The sequence below is a fragment of the Meriones unguiculatus genome, chromosome 8 (genome assembly GCF_030254825.1).
Source record: "Meriones unguiculatus strain TT.TT164.6M chromosome 8, Bangor_MerUng_6.1, whole genome shotgun sequence".
In the NCBI taxonomy this organism is placed as follows: Eukaryota; Metazoa; Chordata; class Mammalia; order Rodentia; family Muridae; genus Meriones; species Meriones unguiculatus.
In genome coordinates, this window is record NC_083356.1 from 104,460,541 (window position 1) to 104,487,607 (window position 27,067).

General features: G+C 41.7%; 1 protein-coding gene and 1 non-coding gene across 2 annotated transcripts in view; one reads left to right on the forward strand and one right to left on the reverse strand.

The window, feature by feature from the left end:
• Positions 1-18,843, reverse strand: part of Grb14 (growth factor receptor bound protein 14) — a 114,538-nt gene extending 95,695 nt beyond the window's left edge. Inside the window, exons 1-2 of the mRNA XM_060390282.1 lie at positions 18,509-18,843; positions 16,959-17,091 (exon numbers count right to left, since the gene is read on the reverse strand). Coding sequence (XP_060246265.1) covers positions 16,959-17,091; positions 18,509-18,687 — 312 coding nt within the window. The 5' untranslated portion in view covers positions 18,688-18,843. The remainder of the gene's footprint in view (positions 1-16,958; positions 17,092-18,508) is intronic.
• A 3,414-nt stretch (positions 18,844-22,257) lies between these two features.
• Positions 22,258-22,404, forward strand: LOC132656123 (small nucleolar RNA SNORA48). Its single transcript, XR_009594061.1, has one exon. It is a non-coding gene; the product is annotated as a small nucleolar RNA SNORA48 (small nucleolar RNA).
• Positions 22,405-27,067: the final 4,663 nt, after the last annotated feature.

Consider the following 27,067-nt stretch of genomic DNA (forward strand, 5'->3'; position numbering starts at 1 on the left):
ATAGTTGGAGGTCAATACCCTCCCAGAGAAAATTCAACTTTACTGTTCACTTACATAAATACATCAAAATTGTTCTGAGTCAAACATTAAAAAAAAACGAGAAAATAAATTATTCATCACACTGAATAACAGAAACAGCTAAAGCAGTCAAAATTTAAAATAATACAAGACTGTCAGACATGCTTGTATTTCCAGCATTTAGGAGGTACAGTTAGGAGTGTCATGTCATGAGTTCAAGCACAACCACGGTTACATATGAGAACGGGGTACAGCCTAAAAAAATGAAAACCTGTCTCATCCTTCACTCCAAACAGTAATAATAAAGATGATAAGGGACTAAGACTTCTGCACATTATGTTGAAATCCTAGAAAGTGCCTAGACCTGCTCTGTGAACTTTGTGATTGTACATTTTACCTCTGGCTTGCAACTTTGAGTGTAATTAAATACAAATCAAGTATAAAATTAGAAACATCTAAATTAAATGTCATTCTAGTCATGATAATTTTTCTTATCTTTTTGATGATTCAAACAGTGTATTCTGCAAAAATTAACCCATCCACTAGCATGTGACTGTTTTAGGAAATAGAACATATTTAAATATTTGTGATGAAACAGGAAGAAAACTGAGCAGCATTGGAATAATCAGTTCATAATATAATTTGTTCATGTATATAGTCACAATGTTAAAATGCACACAAAATATTAAAGAAATCATGCATAGATTTTATCTTTGACTTTTAACCAATTTATCCTAAACAATTAGTGGTTTCAGGAGAAAAAAAATGCTGCATTTAGAAGACTCAATCAGTAACTGTATTGGATACTGGCAACCTTCCAAACCCACTCTATTCAAGACCAAAGTTCTCACTTTCCTAGGGGCAGCCAGTAAGGCTGTGTGGCTAAGACTTCCTTCCTTGCTGTTGTGCTCTGCTACAGGCAGATACTATATCCAAAGCTGGGTATTTCCTAGGCAATCCAGCTACTGTGTCTCAATTCTCAACAATTTTGCAGGCCCCACCTGGCTGCAGCGAGTTTAAGGAAGGGGTTGAGGGCTTTGTCGAAACTACATTGTAGCCTGGCTTCTCTCACTATCCATTCCCATGGGTACTGTCCTAGTTTGCTTTCAATTGCTGAGATAACACCATAACCAAAAGCAGCTTGGAAAACAAAGAGTTTATTTTAGCTGACAGGTTATGGTCGATCCTCCAGGAAAGCCAAGGCAAGAGCCTGAAGTAGAAACCAGAGACAAACATTGCTTACTGGCTTGTTCAACATGTCTTCTTCAGCTTGCTTTCCTACACAGCCAAGGACCACCTACCCAGGGGAGGCAGGTTGGGCTCACCCACATCAATCAACAAAAAAGAAAATGGCCCCATAGACATGTCCAAAGCCAGTCTGATGAAGGCAATTTATCAGACGAAGCTTCCTTTTAGTCACTAGTTTTTTAAACTCTATTTGGGGGCTCTAAGAAAGAAGGAGGCTGTTCTCTCTCTCTCTCTCTCTCTCTCTCTCTCTCTCTCTCTCTCTCTCACACACACACACACACACACACACACACACACACAGCGCTCCTGCTCCTGGTTCCTGCTGGTACAGTTTGATGAGATGGAAATATCCTCAAATGAAGATTGGACTTGCCTCAAGGAACCCAATGGCTCTAAACAGCCAAAGAGAACTACGCCCCCTCTCCCCACTAACCTTCTTTTTCTCCTACCTGGCGTAGGGGTGTTGGAAAAGATTGGAGTAGAGAAGGGGTGGCGGTAGAGGCATAAGAAACATAAATAAAATAGTTTTTTTTTTAAAGTACACCAACACTTCCTCTTCCATGTGACTCTAGTTTCTGTCAAGTTGAAAAAACTAACCAGTATAGGAACTGTTTCTAAGTGTACTCTGCAAAAGGCCTCCTGCAAGCAAACCTCTACTCAGGACTCCAACCTAAGCACTAGCCTATATCACAGCCGATATTTTGGGGCACATTTTCTCTCTGCTGGCAAAAATCTTATAAGTATGTATTAAGTGCAGCAGAAAATACACTGAAATCCATGACAAAGGTCATTTTAAGTACTTAGCATTTCTCTCAGATGAGCTCTTTACTTTGTCCCTTGAGGCTTTTATCTTCTAACAGTCTAGACATAACACAATTGAAGTTGAAGACTGAAAATGAACAAATGGAAAAGGAAGAGTGTCATTAGTCCCTTCATACCCTCATATGTCTCAATAAACATTTCAAACTGGCCTGAATCCTTTCTAACCATGATGCCCACTCAACAAACAGGTTTAAAGACAGGATAAAATGTCTGAGGCCTATAATTCCAGTACTGTGGAGACTGAGGCAAAAATAACTGTGTCAGGGTAGTCATGAACAACACAGTGACTCTCTCATCTCATAAAGAAAACAAAAATAGCTTGCGATGCCCTAGAGGATTTCCTACCCCAAGGCAAGGAGCAAATTAGAGAAGCTATTGTGAGCATGGCAAATTCATAGAAAGGTAAGGATAAGTGTATGTGTAGAAGATGAGGACCTGGAAACTGATTCCCTCAAATCTCTGAGTTCCCCAACCCCGGGGAAAGTACTGGCAAGTATCTAAGGGGCCTGTGTTTTCCTCCTCTCATGTGATAAAACTCTGGTCTAACTAAGTCACCAGTGACACTAATATTCAGTAACTAATTACTGAGTAGGCAGCAGCAAGCATAACTCTGATAGCTTGAGGTCTGCCTGCTCTGACAGAACAAATTCTAGGCTAACCAAAACTACACTGTGAGACCCTGTCTCAAAAATAAGTAGAAAAATAAAGAATTAAATAATGCATTTGCTAGTGTCTTCCACTGGAACTGAGAGAAATATAGGCAAATGACAGCTGCACGTACGTGTTTCTGGGCAGACTTTGTAGATATAGAGTGAGCCAGAAGAAAGCCTAGTAGTCCAATGGGCACTTGTCACTTATGAATATACCAAATAAGAATAATGTGTAAAATTAGAAATGTCTCCACTAATTTCATTACAGATGACAAAAAAGTTCTAAGAACTAAAGTATTATTAAGCCAAATTAGTCTTAATATGTCTGTTTTTCATAAATAAAATATTCTAATAAAACCGTGGTTACTTTTAAATTTTAGTAAAGATAATTGATCATGGTTGGACTATGACAAGACACAATATGATAAAATTGGGTTTCCATTATGTATTACCCTTCAGTAATCTATTTGTCCCTTTATTTTCAACAAAAGAACCTAGGAACAATGAACCTAAGATAATTCATTTGGATGGAAAAACAATAAATAGACCAAAAAGATAAAAAGACAAGTTGGATCATGGAAGTGAAGTCAAGAAACTAAACTGTGATAGGGTAGAGGAAGAAAGAAAGAGAGAGAGAGAGGAAGGAAGGAAGAAAGGAAGGAAGGAAGGAAGGAAGGAAGGAAGGAAGGAAGAAAGAAAGAAAGAAAGAAAGAAAGAAAGAAAGAAAGAAAGAAAAAGAAAGAAAGAAAGAAAAGCTATGTCGTGTGCACTGTGGAAAAAGGACCATTGCAATTGTGTATTATACCAAAACCTAAATGAGTAGAGTCAGCTCTATAAAGAACTAGAGTCTCCAAACACAGAACTCAGTCACTAAGACAGAAAAAAAAAGAAGCCTTTCCAGTTCACAGCAGACAGGACTCTGAGTACAGTATCACAAGCAAAAGGTAAAATGCAGATAAGGCATAAGAGCCACTGGACAGGACCAACCACATGCAGTAAGGAAGGCCAAAGGAAGAGATGTTATCTTTTTAAGTGATCAAAGCTTTATCCACCAGTTTTGTTTTGTTTTTCTGTAAATGTTTTATGTGTTTATTTAAGCTCCCAGACTTGGTTTGCATATGTTGGTAACCTGTCTTGATCCATTTCTCTTTGCCATAGCCTGGTCTGTATTTTTGAAAGTTTCTAATAACAAATGCATAGACAAATGAGCCAAGATTGTAGAACTGGGACCATTTATGGTCTCTGCAGGTAGCTTAGAATAGGATGGTAGTGGCAGAGACAAAGAGAACTAAGTTGATCCTAGCCTCTTTGGTTCGAGGGTATAGTCACTGGTAATTAAGAACAGAAAGTGTTCTCCTTATATTTTTGACTTTAACAACCAAATGAAGGGTTGGGGGGTAAAACAGAAGGAATTTGAAGAAGAACTTGGGCCATAGCCAATCCACACCCAGAAAGTCAACCACAGCTAAATGCAGACTGGGCCTATGACAATCTCAAGTGTTCACATCTAAGCCCGTGTCTTTCTCTCTCTTGACTTGCTGCACAAAGTTTACTTTAAGCAAACCTTCCTATTCCCACTCTCTCCATGGACCAGGGTCTGCTGCCCTTTGCCCCATCTCATCACTCTTTTTATCAAAAGAGATTCATGGAAGAAGCTAAGAAAGGTGACCAAGGGAGCATCTCGTGAGAGAGAGAGACAGAGAGACAGAGAGAGAGAAGAGACATCCTCCCATGACTCTTCTGTCTACTACACAGGAATCATGAGTGACTTAACGGCCATTGGACTCACCTGCCCTGGAACCAGGATAAAACAGAAGAGCTCCAAGTCCTGAGAAATATAAGCAGTGACCTGACATTGCATTTGTCAGAAGCCGTAGGATGGTATTATTACACAGGCAATCTGGTCCCCACCCTAACAACTTTCAATCACAACACATTGACACACACTGTACCACAGACACAAAAGCAAAGATGGTTCACAGAATGTTCTAAGTGCGCTATGCTCTCGAGTTGCAGGGATTCCAAAACTACCACATACAGTGTTTCACCTATGGAATAGTGTGGGGCCCACCCTCCAGTTCACTGATGACCTTTAAGAACAGAAACACCATAAGAAGACTAGGGATCTCAGGTTTTCTGTTCGTATTCATTTTCCCTGCAGCTTTGAAAAATATTAACTATGAGACTGCAAGAAAGCAGAAGAGGCAAGGGAGTCTCTTGTTTCTGTGTTCGTTCTCATTTCACTTATAAATTAACTCAGGGTCCTTCTTTCTGTTTCTTTGCCAGGGCCAAGGCCTATGATAACTTCCGAGGTTCTCCATCGATCTGTCCTTTAAGTTTCACAAAGAAAATTCCTCAGCTTGTAAAACTCTACTTAAATACATGGGGACACATTAACACAATAGAACTTATTACTGTTCCATATAAAACTAGCATTTTCTCCAAAGAAAATCATGAAAGTCTGAGGAATTGTTATATTAAGATACGTATTTGTACTGAACAATGAACGACTCCAGTTTCCCTTCCCCTGATAGAACATAATCTACACCCTGAGAAAAAGCAAAACAGAGGCCAAGCTTTTAGAAAGCAAACAAGGAAAATGGACTGCAAATGTGCCCTCAAAATGAGGCAAATGTGGGAAGTAATCTTCAGACTAGAATGAAGTAGGTGATCTGCCAGCAAAACTGTAGTGTGGAGACACATCTGTCTTCTGCTGTAAATGAAGGTGACTGACACAACGTGGAGATGACGCTGAGCTGACAGCTCCCATCATCAGAGGCCACGGTGCCTCATGAAGCTCAAGATAACGGTCACTGCAGCTGATCGCCTCGGGAGAGTGGCATCAGCTGAAACCACTACTGAGAAAACGAGCCTCGTGTAAAATACAGGAATTCGAGCAAACAGCTGGCCACTAAGGGCCACGGGCAAAGTCAGACAGCTCATTGGCAGTCAGCACCTGTCATGAATGCGGTTTAAGACTTAGCTTTGGTGTGCTCTCCACGTCACACTCTGGGGCTGCTCTCAATTGCACCTCTGTCTCTCTAGGCCACACCTGCTGACCCTGTCCTTCAGCCTCCCACATGCCACCTGACCAGGCAGTGGTCTAGGTCCCTCTGTCCCCTCGACCACAACTGTTTCAAAGCTGGATGCCTTTTGGATAATATAGCCACAGATACAGACTCTTGTCAGTTATCACATACTGAATCAAAACTAAGATACCCAAGGGGCAGCTGTTGGTGAAGAAGAATATAGAATGCAAGAAGACAGTCAGACTGTAAGAAGCACAGGCTAGGTGGTGTGTCTGTAGGACAAAAGAGAGGGAAAACGTGGTTACCCTGGTTTTTTATTTTGTTTGCTTTCTGGGTTTCTTGTGTTTTGTTTTATTTGGTTTGTTTTTTTGTTTGGTTTTGGTTGGTTGGTTAGTTGGTTGGTTGGCTTTCTGTTAGTTTGTTTGTTGCTGATTTTCTCACCTTGCAGGTCCAGTCTCTCAGGAGACCAGTGAACTTTTGTCCTTTGGAAGCTAAAACATAACTTTCCAGGCCAGTTCATGTGAGGATCTGTTTCCCCAAAAGAATCAATACCTGGATAAGACACCAACCAAAGTCCATTTGCAACATTCCCACTTTCTCTTAGCTGAAAAGATTGCTCCATCGTTTTCCAAAGTGCATTGACAGAGTTTGTGTGGCAGAGAACAAAATAGCCTATTTGTTGCACACAGCAAAGAAACAAAGAGTCCATTTCCCCTATTCTTAAATGACTTCAGTAAGAAGTCCAAATTCTTCAAGGAAGGTGGTTTTGTGAGCAACTATTGAGAAGCCTTGGCTCTTACAGCCTCCTTTACCACTACAATGATCTGTACACTCTTATATTCTCAAAAATAGCAGTGATATACATCAAGTAGCAGCATTCAAAAGTGGCAAGGGCTGTTGCACAGACAGATTTGTTTGACACTCCGATAAAAAACGTATTGTTTCTATTATTCTTCCTGCGTGCATGTGTGTGTGTGTGAGTGTGTGTGTGTGTGTGTGTGTGTGTGTTTCATTTCACATTAAATGGAATTTTTTAGAATTGCTTCGAGGGCCTAAATGCAATTTATGATGATGTTTGCATTTGAAGATGAATTCAGACTTGCAAAGGGCTAATTTTCAGACTTTTGAAGCATAATCAATATGTAATGTCAGAATTTCATGTGTTTTTCCAGCTGAGAAAAATTGATTATGAGTTATTTCAGATGATATCAGGAATTACTTTTATTAGGAAATAATACTATTTGGGTTACAGCTTTTAAATGTATTTTTTTGGGCTTCATATATAAAAATTAGGTAGGGCAACAATGATAGAATGCCTGAGATTTACTCTAAAATATTCCTGCAAAGAAAATGATATTTTTCTAAACGAAAAGATGAAGAATTAAGCAAAATCTTGTTACTCACTGAGCCTGGAAAATAAGAACATCAGGGAAGTATTCTTCTCTCTCTTTCTATGCATGATAGAAAAATGAATATAAGAAGAGTATACATAAATTCTTTGGACCACACATACAGGCTTAGCACATACACAGTGGGATAATTATTGGCACAACAGTCACATAAGAGGACTTTCAATTTGGAGACAGCAATCTAGTTTTCTTTTGAACGTCAGTGACACATTAGAGGAAATTTCCTCAAGAAATCCAAGGCAAAGAATATGGAAGACTAATGATTTTATTATTTGGGAGACATTGTTGCTTTTACATATATATAATATATATATAATATATATTATGTTAAACATAGTGTGTGGTGTGTGTGTGTGTGTGTGTGTGTGTGTGAAGGCTACAGGGGCCAAGGGTTGTGGTGCTCATCATTACTCCCAGCGCTAGGAATGTAGGTGGAACTGTGTGTGTTCGATATCAGGCTGGCATCCACATGTTCCAGGTCAGCCATGGCTACACAGTGATATCCTGACTCAAAAAAAAAAAAAAAAAAAAAAAGGAAGGAAGAAATGAATAAAGAGAGGAAAAAGAAAGATGCTACATACCAGACTGTAAATGGAATGTGAGACACAGAGCACATAAAGATGTTTTATTCTTTTTGATGCACTATGCATACCTGGTCTTGAACTCAAAATCCTCTGACTCAGCCTTCTAAGTCTTAGGTTGAAAAGTTACCCTGCCATGATCTACAAGTACATTCTAATAGTATTTTGCGATATTTACCAAGGACCATAACGGCATATGAAAGTTGGTTACTCACAACTAACAAATATGATTTAATGCAGCTAATTAATTGATAAAATTTTCTATAAATTTTAGGAAAGCAAAGCCATAGAGAAAAATCATAAAGTTGTAATTCATAAAAGGGAGAAGAGTAGAGAGAAACCCTTAGATGAATATGAACAAATGGCTTTAATAGGACCTGCTATCTTGTTCTATAGTTGAGATTGTAGCCAAGAGTGTTTGTACGAGTTTGTTGCCCACACTAGTTATGTGGTTCATGCTGTCTTAGAAATTGCGCCTTCTTGAAAAACTACTACTGTCAAATCCTCAAGAAACATGAATGCCAGCTCCTACTTCCATCACTTTCAAGTGCCTAGCATCACTTAGACATGATTTACAGATCTGTGAAAGTAGGGCAGCTGGTGGTGTCAGGCAACTCCAGCAGCGAATGACACAGTTTTTCACTGGGCTGAATCTCTAAAGTGTCCAGGTACCTTATCCCACATTAGCTATCCTAGACAGTCCTGAAAGGCAACTCACCAGAACCCACACACACACTGTCTCTAAGCTCAAAAATTTTCTAAAGCCTGAAAGAAAAAAAAAAAAAAAAAAAAAGACAAGAAATGATTCTTCAGTGAGGACCGAAAGCTCTTATTTTTTTTTTCTTATGCTCAAGTAATGGGTCTTGGTCTTTAGCATATATCAGTAAAGAATAATTTCCTAGCAAACATATATCATAAATAAGAAATCACATTTCTTTACATAATGAAAATCATTTTTAATGTAAGTAATTTTTTCTAGATCACATATTTTAAAGGAAGGAAGACTTTAAATAGTTATTAGTGTCAAACACAAAGAAATAGGCTCATAATTTCACATGGTGAACATTAAAAAAAAAAAGAGGGATGGAGAACAAAGAAGCAATTTTCATCCTAGGTCTCATGTTAAAATAATACTGAAATCGCACTGCACTGTATGCTTTGGCAAATCTTACTTGCAAAAGAGACGAAGCCCATGCTATCGTGGCTCCAGTGCAAGATACCCACATCACGTAAGCATCCCAAGATGCTTTTTAAAAGCATACTTGTGGCCTAGAAAGCGATTTTGACTGTGGCTTTGAAAGGCCAAATGAAACTTAAGGTTTCGAGTCTGGATTCTCTCAAACTTTCTGGACATTCATTTGTAAATAACAAGTAACAATTCTTCACTTTTCTTAGGGAGAGAAAACAATTTTCTAGCATGTCGGGAATGATTTAACAAATGCAAGAGACTATGAAAAAGGGAAACATCTTTCAATGTTTCAACTGTTAAGCAGTGTTGAGAGGTATAATGTAGCCACACAAAATCTCACACATCATCTCAACCAAAGACTGCAGACATTGGGACATACTATCTTTTAACAATAGAGGGGTGGGGGCATGTATGTGACAAAGGTGCTGAGCCTAGGGAACTTGCTGATGTAGAGAACCATGAGGTCTCAAAGCCCCCTCATTCCAAAGAACTGAGAATGCACAAAGCAATTAAAATAAAAGATCTACTCTAGATGTAACTTCTAGATGACGTGAAAAGGGGAAACGAGAAAAACGGGAAAACGAATGTTCTTTCTCAACAATGGGACATCCTCTACAGGAAGTTGTCAGCCCTGGGCCTAGGAAGAGACTGACAGACGTGTACTTGGAAAGTAGGACACCCCTCAGGAACTGACTCCAGTAAATCAGCCAGCACCAGCTCATTAGTATGTCCAGCTGCTTGTGTGTGTGTGTGTGTGTGTGTGTGTGTGTGTGTGTGTGTGTGTGGTGTGTGCAGTGTCCTCTGTCGAGCTAGATACAGACTGCAAGCGTGAGAGGAAACCTGTTGTGGTGTGCAACAAGACATCTTTTTTTCCTGTTTTATATTTTTCTAACTTGAAACCCACTGTCCTCTGGAACACCTCCACCTGGTCTGAAGTCACGTCCTACCTGGATGTGAGACCTAGCCTAGTCTCTTTCTATTCTAATCTTAGTTTTTCTTTTCCCCGTTTGCTATGACAAAATACTGTAACGAAAGCAACTTAAAAAGGGAAAGGTAGGAGTTCCAAGGTGGCAGTGACCAGTGTACCCCGTATCTGAGGGGCAGCGGATCCAAGACTCCTAATCCAGTGAATCGACCAATGGCTGGTTCCATAGCATCAACCTTGGGGTGTCCCAGAACTAGAAGGGATATCCTGTGAGTTGGGCCTCATAGAATATAGACACCCTTAGCAGTCTCCAGGTTCCAGGAATGGCAAACTGTAAAGCCCTGGCATTTTCTGTACATCCCAGAAAGTGTGGGACACCGGGTCCAGGGTACCTCTGCTCTAACAGCCAGACATCGGATCCCTCCTGCTCCCCTAGGGGCAGATTTAGGTTTCCTAGGACATTTGGGGCCCTGATCAGATCCAGGCCCTGTGGCCCTTTCCCTGGTCTGAGAGTCTGGGAACCTTGGGCCTCTAGCACTCGCCACATACATCAGCAAGTGGGGAGCACCAGGTCCAGGGACCCTCCTCTCTATCAGCCAGATACCAGCTCCCTCCAGCCCCACGGAGGGCAGCACTGGTATTTATGGGGCAGTGTTCCCAGCATTCAAGCCATGGTTCTGCTGGTGACCTCATGGAGAACAGGCAAATAGCAGAAATGCAATATGCAGCAAGCCTATAGCCAACATCAAACTAACTGGAAAGAAACTTAAATCAATCCAGCTGAAATCAGAGACAAGGCAAGGCTGTACACTCTCGATTTCTCTTCAGCATTGTACTGGAAGTCCTAGCCAGAGCAATAAGATAACTTAAGAAGATAAAGATGATACAAATCAGAAAGGAAGAAGTCAAAGTATCACTATTCACAGATGATAGGATAGTATACATGAGTGACCCCAAAAATTCTACCAGAGAACTCCTACAAGTTATAAATACCTTCAGCAAAATGGCTGGATACAAAATTAACTCAAAAAATCAGTAGCCTTCTTATATACAAAAGACAAACAGGCTGAGAAAGAAATTGGGAAAACAATACACTTTACAATAGCCACAAACAACATAAAGTACCTTGGTGTAGCTCTAACCAAGGAAGTGAAGGACTTGTTACGAAAAAAAACTTCAATTCTCTGAAGAAAGAATTAGAAGATGTCAGAAGATGGAAAGATCTCCCATGTTCATTGATCAGTGGAGCTAACATAGTAAAAATGGTCATTCTACCAAAAAGCAATCTACAGATTCAATGAAATTCCCATCAAAATACCTACACAATTCTTTACAAACCTTGAAAGAAAAATTCTCACCTTCATATGGAAAAACAAAACAAAACCAGAATAGCTAAAACAATCCTGTACAATAAAAGATGGTCTGGAGGTATCTCCATCCCTGATCTCAAGCTGTACAATAGAGCAACAATGATAAAAAAAAAAAAAAAAAAAAAAACCTGCATGGTACTGGCATAGACACAGAATGGTAGATCAATGGAATTGAATCAAAGACCCAGAAATAAACAGACACCTATGGACTCCAGATTTCTGACAAAGAGGCCAAATTCATACAATGGAAAATAGACAGCATCTTCAACAAATGGTGTTGTTCTAACTGGATGTCTACATGTAGAAAAAGGCAAATCCAAATAAATCCATACTTATCATCCTGCACAAAAGAAAAGTCCAAGTGGATCAAAGACCTCAACATAAAACCAAACACACTGAAACTGTTAGAAGGAAAAAAAAAAAAAAGTAGGGAAAGCCTTGAACTCAGTGGCACAGGAGACAACTTCCTGAAGGGAACACCAACAGCACAGGCTGTAAGATCAACAATCAATAAATGGGACCTCATGAAACTGAAAAGTTTCTGTAAAGCAAAGGACACTGTCGTCAGAACAAAACAACAACCTACAGACTGGAAAAAAGATCTTCACCAACCCTCCATTTGACAGAGGGCTAATATTCAGAATATATAAATAACTTAAGAAATCAAATACTAACAAACCGAATAAGCCAATTAAAAATGGGGTACAATTTCCCACTTCTTACATAAGATTTCATGCACACTGCCCAACAGTTGGCCATAAGTCTCAGCATCTGCTTTGATAGTCAAAGGCCCTCTGTGGCAGGTTCCTAGCTTGTTTCCTGTTTTCTTCTTCTTCTGATGTCCTTCCTCTTTGCCTTTCAGGATGGGAATTGAGCATTTTAGTCACAGTCCTCTCTCCAGAGGACAGGACCTCCACAAGGAGAGTAACAGAACCAGAAAATTTGAACACAGGGTTCTTCCCAGAGACTCATACTCCAACCAAGTACCAAGCATGGAGATAACCTAGAACCCCTGAACAGATGTAGCCCATGGCAGTTCACTGTCCAAGTGGGTTACATGGTAAAGGGAAGTGGGACTGCCTCTGACATAATCTGATTGGCCTGCTCTTTGATCACCTCCACCTGAGTGGGGAGCAGCCTTACCAGGCCACAGAAGATGACAATGCAGCCACTCCGGATGAGATCTGATAGACTAAGATCAGAAGGAAGGAGATGAGGACCTCCCCTATCAGTGGACTTGGGGAAGGGCATGCCTGAAGAAAGAAGAGGGAGGGTGGGATCGGGAGGGGAGGAGGGGGGGCTTATAGGGGGATACAAAGTGAATAAAGTATAATTAATAAAAAAATAAATTATCAAAAAAGTGGGGTACAGAGCCGAACAGAGAATGCTCAATAGAGGAATATCGAATGGCAGAGAAACACTTAAGGAAATGCTCAATGTCCTTAGTCATCAGGGAAATGCAAATGAAAACAACCCTGAGATTTCATCTTATACCCTTCAGAATAGCCAAGATGAAAAACTCAAGTGACAATACTTGCTGGAGGTTGTGAAGAAATGGGAACCCTCCTCCATTGCTGGTGGGAATGTAAACTTGTACAACCACTTTGAAAGTCAATTTGGCACTTTTTCAGAAAACTAGGAATAGCACTACCTCAAGACTTACCTATACCACTCTGAGCACATATCCAAAAGATGTTCAACCATACAACAAGGACATTTGCTCAACTCTGTTCATAGAAGTTTTATTCATAATAGCCAGAATCTGTAACAACCTAGATGTCCTTCAACTGAAGAACAGATACAGAAATCGTGAACTATTTACACAATGGAATACTACTCAGCAATTAAAAGCAAGGAAATCATGAAATTCGCAGGCAAATGGACGGAACTAGAAAAGATTATCCAGAGTGAGGTAACCCAGAAGCAGAAAGACACATATGGTATATACTCACTTATAAGTGGACATTAGCCATATAATATAGGATAGCCATACTAAAATCTATAGTCCTAAAGAAATTAAACAACAAAGAGGACCCTATGGATGATGCTTAATTCTCATTCAGAAGGGCAAAGAGGACAGACATCGGAAGTGATAAAAGAGAGAAAACAGGACTGGAGCCTACCACAGATGTCCTCTAAAAGACTTCACCCAGCAGGGGATCAAAGCAGATGCAGAGACTCACAGCTAAACTTTGGACACTTCACAGGGAGTCTTATGGAAGAAGGGGGATATAGAAGGACCCAGAGGAGACACAAGCCCCACAAGGAGACCAACAAAGCCAAAATAGTTGGGCCCAGGGGGACTGCAGAGACTGATGCCTCAACCAAAGACCTTGCACAGAGAGGACCTAGATCCCCTGCTCAGATGCAGCCCACAGACAGCTCAGTCTCCATGTGGGTCCTCTAGTAAGGGGAGAAGAGACAGTCTCTGACATGGACTCAGTTGCCTGCTCCTTGATCACTTCTCTCTGGTGGGGAGACCTAGCCAGCCCACAGAGGAAGAGGATCCAGGCAATCCTGATGGGACCTTGATAGGTTAGGGTTAGACAGTGGGGGAGGAAGACTTCCCCTATCAGTGGACTAGGGGAGAGGGATAGGGGAGGAAGAGGGAGAGAAGAAGAGAGAGACTGGAAGGAGATGAGGCAGAGGGCTACAACTGGGATACAAAGTGAATAAATTATAAATAATAATAATTATTAATAATAATTAATAATAATAATGAAAAGGTAGCTGGATGCAGTGGTGCATGCCTGTAATCCCAGCACTGGGGAGGCAGAGATAGGCAGATCTCTTTGAGTTCAAGGCCATCCTGGTCTACAAATCAAGTTCAGAACAGCCAAGGATACACAAGAAACCTTGTCTCAAAAAACCAAGCAAAAAAAGAAAAAGAAGAAGAGGAGGAGAAGGAAGAAGAAAAAGGGTTATTTGAGCTCACAGTCCAAGATTATAGCCCATCATTGCCAGGGAAGTCACAGTGGCAGGGCTTGAGGTAGTTAATTACATTGCATCCATAGGAAAGAGATTAATGGATGAATGGATGCTTGCTCAATTTAGTCACTTTCTCCACCCTACAGAGTCCAGGATCTCTGTTCAGAGAATGATCCCACCTACGGTAAGTAATCTTTGCATTTCAATTAGACCAAATCAAGATAATCCCTGCAGGCATGCCCAGAGGCCTGTCTAGATTTTGTCAGGTTGAGAATTATCACTGATTGCACCACCATGCAGGCATGAACACACCAATAACTGTTCTTCCTTTCTATTCTGAACCCAGCTTGCTCTTTAAGTCTTTCTTTTAGATAGACGCATCCTGTGTTTATTCACAAAATTAAAGAGAAAACCTTGCCAGGCCACGCTTTCTACCATTCTTGCTCTGCAGCCTCTACCGAACCACACACCACAGCCATGCTTTGCCAATCACTGCTTTGGGGACATCTCTGCCTGATCAGGTGTCCACTGTCTAGAATATGTGAGAAATGGTGGCTCAACATGATTGACCTGATTGTCGAATAAATTCTTATATCATGCCAACATCGTTCATATTCTTCCCCATCCAGTTGATGAGCGAAACAACCCTACAAATCCCCCAGGAAAACCTGTCATGTCTAAGTCTATACCTAAACTCTTAGCGTGGTTGGTTATCTCAATAAAGCTATGTGCAACTTACAACTAGACTTTAAACCTCCCTCGGATGAAAGCACTTTTTAGAATGGACCCTTTTAGTCTTTCCCAACCCACTGTCAGGTTCCAATCCTGTCCCCCCAAGAGCATATATACCAGATAGCCACCAAAACTACATTTCCAAAAGTTGGACCTGATAGTGTGCATCTGTACAGTGGGGAATGTCAGTTCCCTGGAGCTCACTGGCCAGCCAGTCTAGTAAAATTGGTGAGTTCCGGGTTCAGTGAGAGACACTTCTTAAAGAATAAGATTGGAAGGGGTGGTGTACAAGACGGCGTAATTAAGGCACTGGCTGCCAAGTCTGATGACCTGAGTTTGATCCCTGGGATCTGTGGAAGCAGGTAACAATTCTAAAAGCTGTCCTATGATCTCCACATGAAAATGAACATGTACACATGAGTGACAGCTTGCTTCCACGCGTGAGAGCACACGCGAAAAACACACACATACATATACACATGCCTAAATACATAAATAAATGGAAAAACAGGGCGGAGTGTGTTTGAGGAAGACCCTTGAAATGGACTTCTGGGCTCTAAACCACATATCACACAGTGCTTGCATGCCTGTGAAACTCCTGCACACCACATACTTCCAAATACTGTGTCTAGTGCTGCATTGCAAATAAATAAATAAATAAACAACAACAGCAACAACAAAATGTCTGCCTCCACAGTATTTCATCCCTTCTTCTAATTAAAACTGTATCGCTAAACCAATCCGAGGGTAAAAATTACAGAAAGAGAAAAAAGAAAGAGAATAGATGGGAACATGGCCACCTGTCTCCTCCCCTTACCTCACCACAGTTATCAGACTGTGGAATTTTATTATTCCCCCCAAAAAAAGAACACGTAGATTTTGACAAGTAAACCTGTTCTTTATTTTGTTCGTTCGAAACTGGAATAAGTCCATGAGAGGAGATGAATAATTCTAGGATGTGTCGCTCTCTCAGATCACATAGTCATGACATATCGTCTCTTGGTTGCTTGGACTTCGCAATCCAATTTGTGTAAGTCGGACTCAAAAGAGAAAAAAGATCATGAAAATAAAATCCATTTCCTGATCATTGCTTCCAATGATGCCTTCTGCAACTGGAGTCTCCAAAACTAAGAACTTACTAAGAAGGGTTTTGGGTCCCAAACTCCAATTACCTTATAAAGATTCCTTTTTTTAAAAAAAGTTATGGTGTGAGCCATACAGGCACACACCTGTAATCCCAGCACTTGGGAGGCAGAGACAGGCAGATCTCTGTGAGTTCGAGGCCAGCTTGATCTACAAAGGGAGTTTAGGACAGCCAGGGCTACACAGAGAAACCCTGCCTTGAAAAACCACACACAAAAAATTATGGTGTGTGTGTGTATGTGTGTGTGTGTGTGTGTGTGTGTGTGTGTGTGTGGTGAATATATCTGTGCCACAGAACCCATGAAGAAGTTTGAGAACAACTTTTGGGAGTTAGTTATCTTCTTCTACTTTATGGGTCCTAAAAATCAAACTCATGCCTTCACTTCCCCATCGCTTTCAGATTTTTTTATAACACTTTCCTTTGGAAAAATGAGGTTAGCATTAAGAAAACCTGTATAAGAAAAGACACTTTCAAAAGCAATATATATATATATTATATATATATATATTATATATATAATATATATAATGCCCTTCTCATCTGATACTACTGTCCAACCCCTTCCAATTAAGACTGAAATTTGAAAGTAATAACTGTTATCACATACAACTGTCCCATCTACCTGGTAAGTGTTAACAGCAGACAAGGAGAGTGCACTTTCAATCTTATTCTCTCCCAAGATCCTAAGAGGGAACTTTTGATATTCCCACTATACAGCTGAGGAAACTGAAGCCCCCAAAAGGAAACTCATCTCAAGAGACTTCTTCAGTTAAGGGGAATGTAGCATGGGCCAAGCAAATTCTCTTTTGAGGCTTTTTTGAAAAAAAAAAAAAAAAAAAAAAGAAAATCTTTAAGTCTGTGTGGGCACAGACCTCCAAAGACATGAGAATGTCACACATTCAGAAGTGCATACCTGCTTCTTCCTTGAATTGGCCCTGGGAAACAGGCCTGCTGACAGCACGGATGTCAGAGGGGAGCAGCAGAGCTCAGGAAAGGGGTTGGGAATAGACGGCATTTCCAGAACATCCAGATCTTTCTTTTTTCTCCTACACCAAGAGAACACAGGACGTCATTTACATAAGACAGAGTATAAAATATAATTGCTGTCAGGGGAAAGAACGCTGTTGAGGCTGACGTGTGCCACTCTGTGACAAGGCTAACCCTGAAGAATGCCTCCACCTCCCCATTCATCTCTGATTTCTTACAGCACTTCCCTTTGGAAGATGAGGTTAGCCTTTGGTGAAATGTGTGTAAGAAAAGACACGGTTAAAAGCAAACAAATAGCCAATCCCCTTCTCATCTGATACCACTGTCCCACTCCCTCCAATTGAGATTGAAATTCGAAGCTGATACCTGTTATCACCTGGTGAGTGACAATAGACAAGGACAGTGAAAGGGCTATATAATATACTGGATCAAAATAAAGTGAGCCACGATAATTCTAAAGACACACACACACACACACACACACACACACACACACACACACAAACTCACAAGGCATGGACACATCATTTCCTGCACTTAGGATTTTCCTGAACACCAATACGAGCTACATCATGATTTATGCAGACATTACCCGAAGGAGCGCGCCATTGCCTGGCGCCTATTAAATTGACAAAAATCTGTAAGTTACATCCAGTGAACTCATCCCCAGGAATTTTTACTCACCACTGCTGGAAGTTATGATTTATTAAATATAGATGTGGTTCATCTCACTTCAAATTTCATTCACAGTGTTGCCCACACACCGTTTGTTAATTTTTCAAGCGGTTATAGATACAGACCCTCAAGGCGGTCCTTCTGGGAAGGTAAGTCTATAGAACGTGTTCGCGTGAATGTACGCTAGGCCACTGGGGAGTTATTTTAACTTGACTGAAGTCAGAGCACTTTGCAATCCTGACATGTGTGACTGCAAAAAGGGCCACGGATTTTTATGCTGTTGTCGCCTTTTTTCTTTCCTAAAGTATGACAACTCCGAAAGGCATTTAGTGCTCATTGCTGTGGAGAGGAGAAACCTTTGAAAGCCTCTGCTCTTTCCTGTGGAACATAAAGACTGCTCAAATGTCAATCCCTGCTCTGTCTCTCCAGGGTCCTTGGAAGCCTCTGTGTGGGAGATGAAGGCGCTCAAGCCTCGGTTTTTTTGAAGCCTATAGTGTAGTACGAAAAGGGCCATCCAGCAGCTGAGTGTGGTCAGTCCGGAGTGTGGCCTCCTGGTTCACACCAAAGGGCAAAGGTGAGACTGACGGTTTTCCACCACCCCGTGAGGCTATTTATAACAGGGCACCTGGACATCGCGATGCCCTGCTGACCCCTTGGGAGCAGGCTCCAAGAGAATTGTCTTCAGACACTTTCAAAACTTGGTCGGGCTCTGGGCACACACTCACACCCCGGCCCCCTCCTCACCCCAGCGCGGCTTGCGGACCCGGACACCCCCCCTCCCCCGCGCAGGAAGCTGCCTACCTGTCTGCGGCACCGCGGCGGGTCTCATCGGAGGCGGGCGACAGCGTCCGGGGAACCCGCGCCTGGTCCTGGGCGTCGCCCCTGCCCTGGGCAACGCGGCACACCTGCACGGCCAGCGGCGAGTCCTGGGCGGTCGCCCGGCCCGTGGCTCTCTGCCCATCTTGCAGGGACGTGGTCATGGTCGTCGGCCGGGGGTCTAGAGAGTCATCGACCGTGCGGTCACAGCGGGGAAGGGCTGGGGGCGAGCCGCGGCGCGCGGGTGCAGGCAGCGAGCGCCCTGCAGGTGCGGTGGCAGGGCCGCCTTCTCCCTCGGCCGGGGCGGCTGGGACGCGGTGGGGCGGGGAGCGGGGGAGGGGCGGGGGCGGGGGCGGAGGAGGAGGGTGGGGACGCGGAGGGTGGGGACCGGGAGGAGCGGTGCTGGGGGCGGGGAGGATGGAGCGCCAGCCTGGCGGGCCCTGAGCGTGGCCCGGGCGCTCGGGGGCGCTGGCGTCACTCTCCCGCCGTTCGGGGACCTCGTTCTCTGGCTCCCGAGGCTCCATCGGCGCCTTCCCAGGTGGGCGACCAAGCGGGAGCAAGGCTGAATCCGGGAGTCCCGCGGGCCCGGTGACACCCTGGGCTAGGAGGACCGACTGCCAACCTGAGTGGGTCAGGGCAGAACTGATCTTAGACCCTTCTGCGCCTGTAGGGCCACCTGAGATCACCTACACTGTGGTTGGATCATCAGCTTCTGGCAAGCCAGGGTATCCTAAAACTAGCTTTACTCCATTCTCCCCCTCCATCCCCTTCCTTTCCCTCCGCAAGAGATGGAGTGGAGTGAGGAGACAGGGTTGCTGTCTCAGAAAAAAAAAAAAAAAACAAAACTCATTTGAACTGGTGAGAATTCTAAGCAAAACCTGAATGAACCGGAAGGTGTCTGGGATTATTAAAAGGCTTTGTTTGTGGGGAGGGGGGCTCTTCTTCTCCTTCTTCCTTCTTTTTTTTTTTTTTTTTTTTAATGAGAACATTTTCCTCATTCTGCCTTGTTCTCCTGGAGTCTAATGCTTGTCTCATTTTATAATAAGGTTATTGGGGCTCCAAGCTAGCGAGCATTGCTTAGCTCTTAGTAACTGACGCAGTCAAGACTCCAACCCACAAGCTTCCGTCTCAAGAACCCAGACAGTGAAACAGTAACCACGCCGTGCTCCTCCAAGATGCAGCCACCATCCCCTGAAAACCAGACCTCTGCCCATGCTTTTCAGGAAGTGCCCCACATCCTGTGAGCTGTGGAGGATTTCCAGATACTTGACACTCTTTGTTCTTTGGCCAACTTAGGGATCATCTGGCCTGTTTCACTAAGTTAACCTCCACCACCTCTGCCCATGACAAAATAAACATTCCCCTTGAAAAGTGAGCAGGCCTTGTTCCCCTGCCTGGGCACCCACCCTGCCTCAGGACGTCAGTCCCAAACACTGAGGACAACCAGGGGTCACTAGCTTCATGGTTAAAGCCTGGGGACTCCAGGAACTGAGAACACCTGAGTCCAAAAAAAAAAAAAAAAAAAAAAAAAAAAAACAGGAAAATATCCAATGTCTCCATTTTCCTGAAGTCAAAATGAAGAATAAAAACACAGGGCATGATTGGCCCTGGCTGTGTGGAAGCAGTGGTTTCCAAGAGGCCTTGGAAAATGCAATAGCCAATCCAGGAGAAAACAGTTGCTTTCCTGAGAAATAAAATTAGTCATGATAGTCGTAGCTAAAACTTATCAACCACATATGACAGGCAGACTCCTTATTCACATCTAACCATTTTAACTATGGTCTGGACTATATGTGTGGGTTTTAAGTGCACTTAATGGCAATGTGCTGTTAAATACTGAAGCTGTTGCAGCAAAATCAAAATGAGGTGTGTGTTTGTAGATATCTTGAGCTAAAGAAGGAAAAAATAAATAAACTTCGCCATTATCATTATCTTAATTTTACCCAAAAAGCTTTGCAGCTGTTTTAGAGAGCTTTGCAGCTCTCTAAAAATAATAATAAGAGGGTGTGAACATTGCCACAGCAGAATTAATCAATGACTAAAGTTTGTCCCCCTCCTAATACAAACACACACACACACACACACACACACAGTCTCTCTGGCTCTCCCTGTCTGTCTCTCTGTCTTTGTCTCTCTCTCTATCTCTGTCTCTCTCTCTCTCCTTCTCTCTCAGCAATAGAGCACTCTATTTTTATCTACTGGAGCAAAGACTATGAAGAAACTGCATATATGTCTTAGCTCACTGGGAAGGCTGTCATCCAACAGTGAATCCTGTTCTAACTTCTCAGGATAATTCCCTGACCTGAAGGAAGAACCTTTGCTGATTCAAATGAGATTTCAAACATGTCTTCCCTCTCCCAGTATCCTTATGAAAATCAAGGAAGGATTACTTTCAGACTCTGTGGTCCCCCTGTAACCACCATGGATAGAAATTGTAAGTCCTTTACAAGATATTACAAGTGCAAAATGATTCCATCTGTATAAAGGTCACACCCTAACAACCTAACTGACCATGTTTTAGGATTACAAGGAGAAAGAGAAAAGGGAATAAATCTCTAAAGATGATATTTTAAATACTTTATCTTGTATCAAATTAATTATCACCAACACCTTGTATATTCGTACCAACAATTATCCAAATATATTTGAAGAAAAATAAAGTTGTTTTCATTCCTAAGAAGTTTGCAAGGGATTTTTCTAAACAAGGTACTATGTGTTACAAAAGGTATAGGGTGCTTGCTGGAACTACACAGACAGACTTTCCTCCAAAATGGAAGAAAGGGACTGGGGGAGTTATAGATTGCTTTTCTCCCTATAACTGAGAAAGGTTTCTGGGACAATATAGCAAATACGTTGGTAACAAAGAGCAGGGTGGCTGGTCGGGTTGGATTTGGCCCTTTGGACTTGAGCCTGTCAAGTTGCAGAGTCAGCAGTGTGGCCAGTTCCTCCCCCACTGGGGCCTTGTCATTCCTTTTACAGTACCTGTCCAACCTCCAGCTTCCTGTACCTCTTGTCCCAAGAAAGCCCAGTCATCCTCCACCTGTCCCCTATCCTTGAAATGGGAAAGGACAATACAGTCCAATAAAAAAAACAAAAACAAAAACAAAACAAAACAAAAAAGAAACCACCAGCCCAGTGTTCCAAATGTCCCACCCCTTCTCCTATCGAAGTTTTCATGGTGACCAGTCCTGAGTTTGTCTTTAACTATCTAATTATCCATCCCCAAACATGGTCATTTAGGTTGTTCGAGTTTGACCTTTATACGGATGCAATCATTTTGCACTTGCTTCCATTCCAGCATTGTGGTTGTAGTATTTTTCGATGTTATCATTTTAACAGAAGACTTGGACTTCTTTGCTATGAAAATAACACAAAGTACAACATTGTAGGCACCTATGGGAATACAGGTAGGCATCGAACCCTCTGAGCTTTGACAATAATTAACACAACTACAGAATCCGTGTTGTAGCCCTGGTGTGTGTATACACACATACTGGACACATACTGGAAGACATACACATACCAGTGGCATTTTGAAGTCACATTATGCGAGGGTCAGCTTTCGTCAATACTGTCGGCTTCCAAAATCATTGCAAGAGTGGTCATCACAATTATAAGCTTTTCTGACTCTTCACAGCCCTTGACATACAATGTATTATCAGAATTTGCATAACAAACATTCTCAAGAATCTTGTAGCAATACTGGGGGGTAGGGTTTGACTTTAACACACACATACCCCTGCGCAATGGCAAAGAGAAACTTTGGTGGTGGTGGTGGTGTTCTTACATTGGTCAGGGGCAGAGCAGATGGCATTTCTTTTGTTCATCTAGCTTGATGCCTGGCTTGGTGGCCAAAGCTGTTTTATGCCTAGGACACGTAAAAAATCAAATTATATCAAAACAAAACCAGGCAATGCAGCATGGGAGGTGGAAGACAGACAGGGACCTACAGAGCACAGACCTGCCCACCAGTGCATGGCACAGGTGGGCTGTAGACCTTCCATTGCTGCCATGCCATGCAGGGCAAACAGAGCCACTTGACCAGCATGCAGCAGAAACCACCACAATGCGTGAGTACGAGGTGGTCAGATGGAAGAGAAAGAGAAGTGGAGCACCTTGAGCCTTAAAAAGGGAGATGCTCACACAGCTACCATGCAGGCCCAGATCTAGAGCTCTGCATCGGCCCATCCCAAAATCTATATCCTCTGCAAACAGTTGGGACAGGGGGAAAAGCCAGTCCTGCTGATCCAAAGGTCAGGATCTCTGTGACACAGGGCAACAACAAGATAACCAAGAAGAGTCCCAGTGAGGATCCAATATTGATGGTATCATAGAAGCCAGAGATCTCAAACCAGATCAATGAATCATTACAATGAACATGTGCAAATGAAGATGTGTGGACAGAGGGATATATACCATGGGACACATGTGACATACTATAGCTTTTATGATGAGATGTTTTCTATGCTTTGTTTGGGGGGATTGTTTGTATAATTCTTATTTTGCAAAGGAGGTTGCAAGGATGAAGAGTGAATATGAGGAGACAGGGAGATAAGCAGAACTAGGGTGCATGATGTGAAACAAAAAAAATCAAAAAGAGGTTTGGACTTTTTTAAGCATGCTTTTGAATGATAGATTGGCATGTCTTGCACACAGTCGACCTAATTTAGCAGTTTATGTGAAAAAATAACCATTGAAGTTTACTTGAGTTTATTTTCCATTTGGACTCAGTTCAAATCTCTTCCAATTTTTTATCATTGGTTATTGGTCTTTCTTTTTCACTTTTTTTTAACTTTTATTAATTACACTTTATTCACTTTGTATCCCCCAATAAATCCCTCCCTCCTCCCCTCCTAATCCCACATTTCCTCCCCCTTCTTCACGAATACCCCTCCCCAAGTCCACTGATAGGGGAGGACCCCCTCTCCTTCCTTCTGATCTTAGTCTATCAGATCTCATTAGGAGTGGCTGCATTGTCATCTTCTGTGGCATGGTAAGGTTGCTCCCCCCTCAGGGGGAGGTAATTAAAGAGCAGGCCAATCCGTTTATGTCAGAGGCAGTCCCTGTTCCCATTACTATGGAACCCACTTGGACACTGAACTGCCATGGGCTACATCTGTGCAGGGGTTCTAGGTTATCCCCATGCCTGGTACTTGGTTGGAGTATGAGTCTCTGGAAAGACTCCTGTGTTCAAATTTTCTGGTTCTGTTGCTCTCCTTGTGGAGTTCCCGTCCTCTCCAGATCTTACTATTTCCCACTTCTTACATAAGATTCCATGCACATTGCCCAACAGTTGGCCATAAGTCTCAGCATCTGCTTTGGTAGTCTGCAGGGCAGAGCCTTTCAGAGACCCTCTGTTGCAGGATCCTAGGTTGTTTCCTGTTTTCTTCTTCTTCTGATGTCCATCCTCTTTGCCTTTCGGGATGGGAATTGAGGGTTTTAGTCAGGGTCCTCCCTCTTGATTAGTTTCTTTAGATATACAGATTTTAGTAGGTTTATCCTATATTATATGTCTATATAAGTGAGTATATACCATGGGTGTCTTTCTGCTTCTGGGACAGCTCACTCGGGATGATCCTTTCCAGTTCCCATCATTTACCTGCAAATTTCATGATTTCCTTTTAAAAAAATATTTTAATTAATTAATTAATTTGATGTGTATGGGTGTTTTGTCTGCATATACTTGCAGCCTGTGTGTGCCTCCTGATATCAGAGGTCATAAGAGGGCATATGTTCTTAAGAACAGCCAATGTTCTGGCCTGCTGAGACACTCTTTAGCAACTGTTATTTGTCTCTTTAAAAACTCAATTATACATCTCTTTGTATTTCAGTTTGCTAGCTCCTTGTTAGTTCCAGTTTTTAGAGCATCTTCTTCCGCTCAGGGCCTAACATTTTAGAGCAGTGGTTTTCAACCTTCCTAATGCTGTGACCCCTTAATACAGTTCGTATTGTGGTGACCCAACCATAAACTTATTCCATCAGCACTTCATAACTGTAATTTTGCTACTGCTATGAATCATAACTTAAATATCTTCTGTGCAGTATAACTGATATGCAACCCCTACGAAAAAAGTTGCTTATTCCCCCAAAGGGGATTATGGCCCACAAGTTGACAACCATTGCTTTAGAACTTCCAGGAATGTCATGGTAAATACAGGTTTTAAAATATAACATAGCCAAATTATCTTATGTCATGATTACATTTTTATTCCTGGATAGAAGTTTTACCCATGTGTTTCAGAAATTAATTATTTAGCTTTAGCATTTAATATGGCATTTTACTCAGGTTGAATTTTTTTTGTTTTTTTTTTTCATTTTGTTTTAAAGATGAGATGATAGAGCAAGAGTTTTTATTTTTCTTTTGTTCAGTATAGATAATACCACAACCACATTCAACTCAAAGGATAGTCTTCCGTTTCAAATTTCAATGCTATCTATCCACAGATCTAGTATTCTATTTGCTTAGTTATCAAATTTGTCAATATCATATTGTCGTGATGCTAAGTTTCAAAAACAAATCTTAATATAGTTTAAGAAAACTCACTCTGTTCTTTCTCAAAGATTGACTTTATTTTAGATGAAATTGGCTCATAGAATTCTACACATTTGGGATTTTCATAGGATTGCATTTTGTGTTAGTTTGGCTTTTATTGCCGTGAAGAGACACCTCGACCATGGCAACTCTTATTAAAAAAAAGGGGGGGTGGATTTAATTGAAGCTGACTTACAGTTCAAAGTTTTAGTCCGTTATTGTCACGATGGTAATCATGGCAGTGCAGGCAGTCATGGGGATGAAGGGGGAGCTGAGAGTTGTACATTTTGATTGGCCAACAGCAGAAAGAGACAATGAAAACGGGCCTGGGGGGGAGGGAAACTGAACAACCTGTTACTAAATGACAGCTGGGTCAGGGAAGAAATAAAGAAAGAAATTAAAGTCTTTCTAGAAATCAATGAAAATGAAGACACAACATACCCGAACTTGTGGGACACAATGAAAGCAGTGCTAAGAGGAAAGTTCATAGCACTAAGTGCCTTCAAAAAGAAATTCGAGACAGCTCATTCAAGCACCCTAATGGCTCACTTAAAAACCCTAGAAAAAGAAGAAGCAGACACACCAAGAAGGAGTAGACGGCTGGAAATAATCAAACTCAGGGCTGAAATCAATCAATTGGAAACAAATAAAACAATTCAAAGAATCAATGAAACCAAGAGCTGGTTCTTTGAGAAAATCAACAAGATCGACAAACCCTTAGCCAGGCTAACTAAAAGGCAGAGAGACACCACCAAATCAACAAAATCAGAAATGAGAAGGGGGATATAACTACAGACACTGAGGAAATCCAAACAATCATTAGGACTTACTTCAAAAGTCTATATGCCACAAAATTTGAAAATCTAAATGAAATGGAGAATTTTCTTGATAGATTTGACTTACCAAAGCTGAACCAGGACCAGGTAAATCAACTAAATAGACCTATATCCCCCAAAGAAATAGAAGTGGTCATCAAAAGTCTCCCATCCAAAAAAAGCCCAGGACCAGATGGCTTCAGCGCAGAATTCTACCAGACCTTCAAAGAAGAGCTAACACCAATTCTCTTCAAACTATTCCACAAAATAGAAACAGAAGGAATATTACCAAATTCATTCTATGAAGCCACAGTCACCTTGGTACCTAAACCTCACAAAGACTCAACAAAGAAAGAGAATTTCCGGCCAATCTCCCTTATGAACATTGATGCAAAAATACTTAATAAAATACTTGCAAACCGAATCCAAGAACACATCAAAGATATTATTCACTATGACCAAGTAGGCTTCATCCCAGGTATGCAGGGGTGGTTCAATATACGGAAATCCATCAATGTGATCCACCATATTAACAAACTGAAAGAAAAAAACCACATGATAATCTCCCTAGATGCTGAAAAAGCCTTTGACAAAATCCAACATCCATTCATGTTCAAAGTATTGGAGAGATCAGGGATACAAGGCACATATCTAAACATAGTAAAGGCGATATACAGCAAGCCTATAGCCAACATCAAACTGAATGGAGAGAAACTTAAAGCAATCCCACTGAAATCAGGGACAAGACAAGGCTGCCCACTCTCTCCATATCTCTTCAACATAGTGTTGGAAGTCCTTGCTAGAGCAATAAGACAGTTGAAGGAGATCAAGGGGATACAAATTGGAAAGGAAGAAGTCAAATTATCACTATTTGCAGATGATATGATAGTATACGTGAGTGACCCCAAAAACTCTACCAGGGAACTCCTACAGCTGATAAACACCTTCAGCAAAGTGGCAGGATACAAAATTAACTCAAAAAAATCAGTAGCCCTCCTGTATACAAAAGACAAAAGGGCTGAGAAAGAAATTAAGGAAACAACACCCTTCACAATAGCCACAAATGACATAAGGTACCTCGGAGTAACCCTAACCAAGGAAGTCAAAGACTTGTATGAAAAAAATTTCAAATCTCTGAAGAAAGAATTAGAAGAAGATATGAGAAGATGGAAAGATCTCCCATGCTCATGGCTTGGT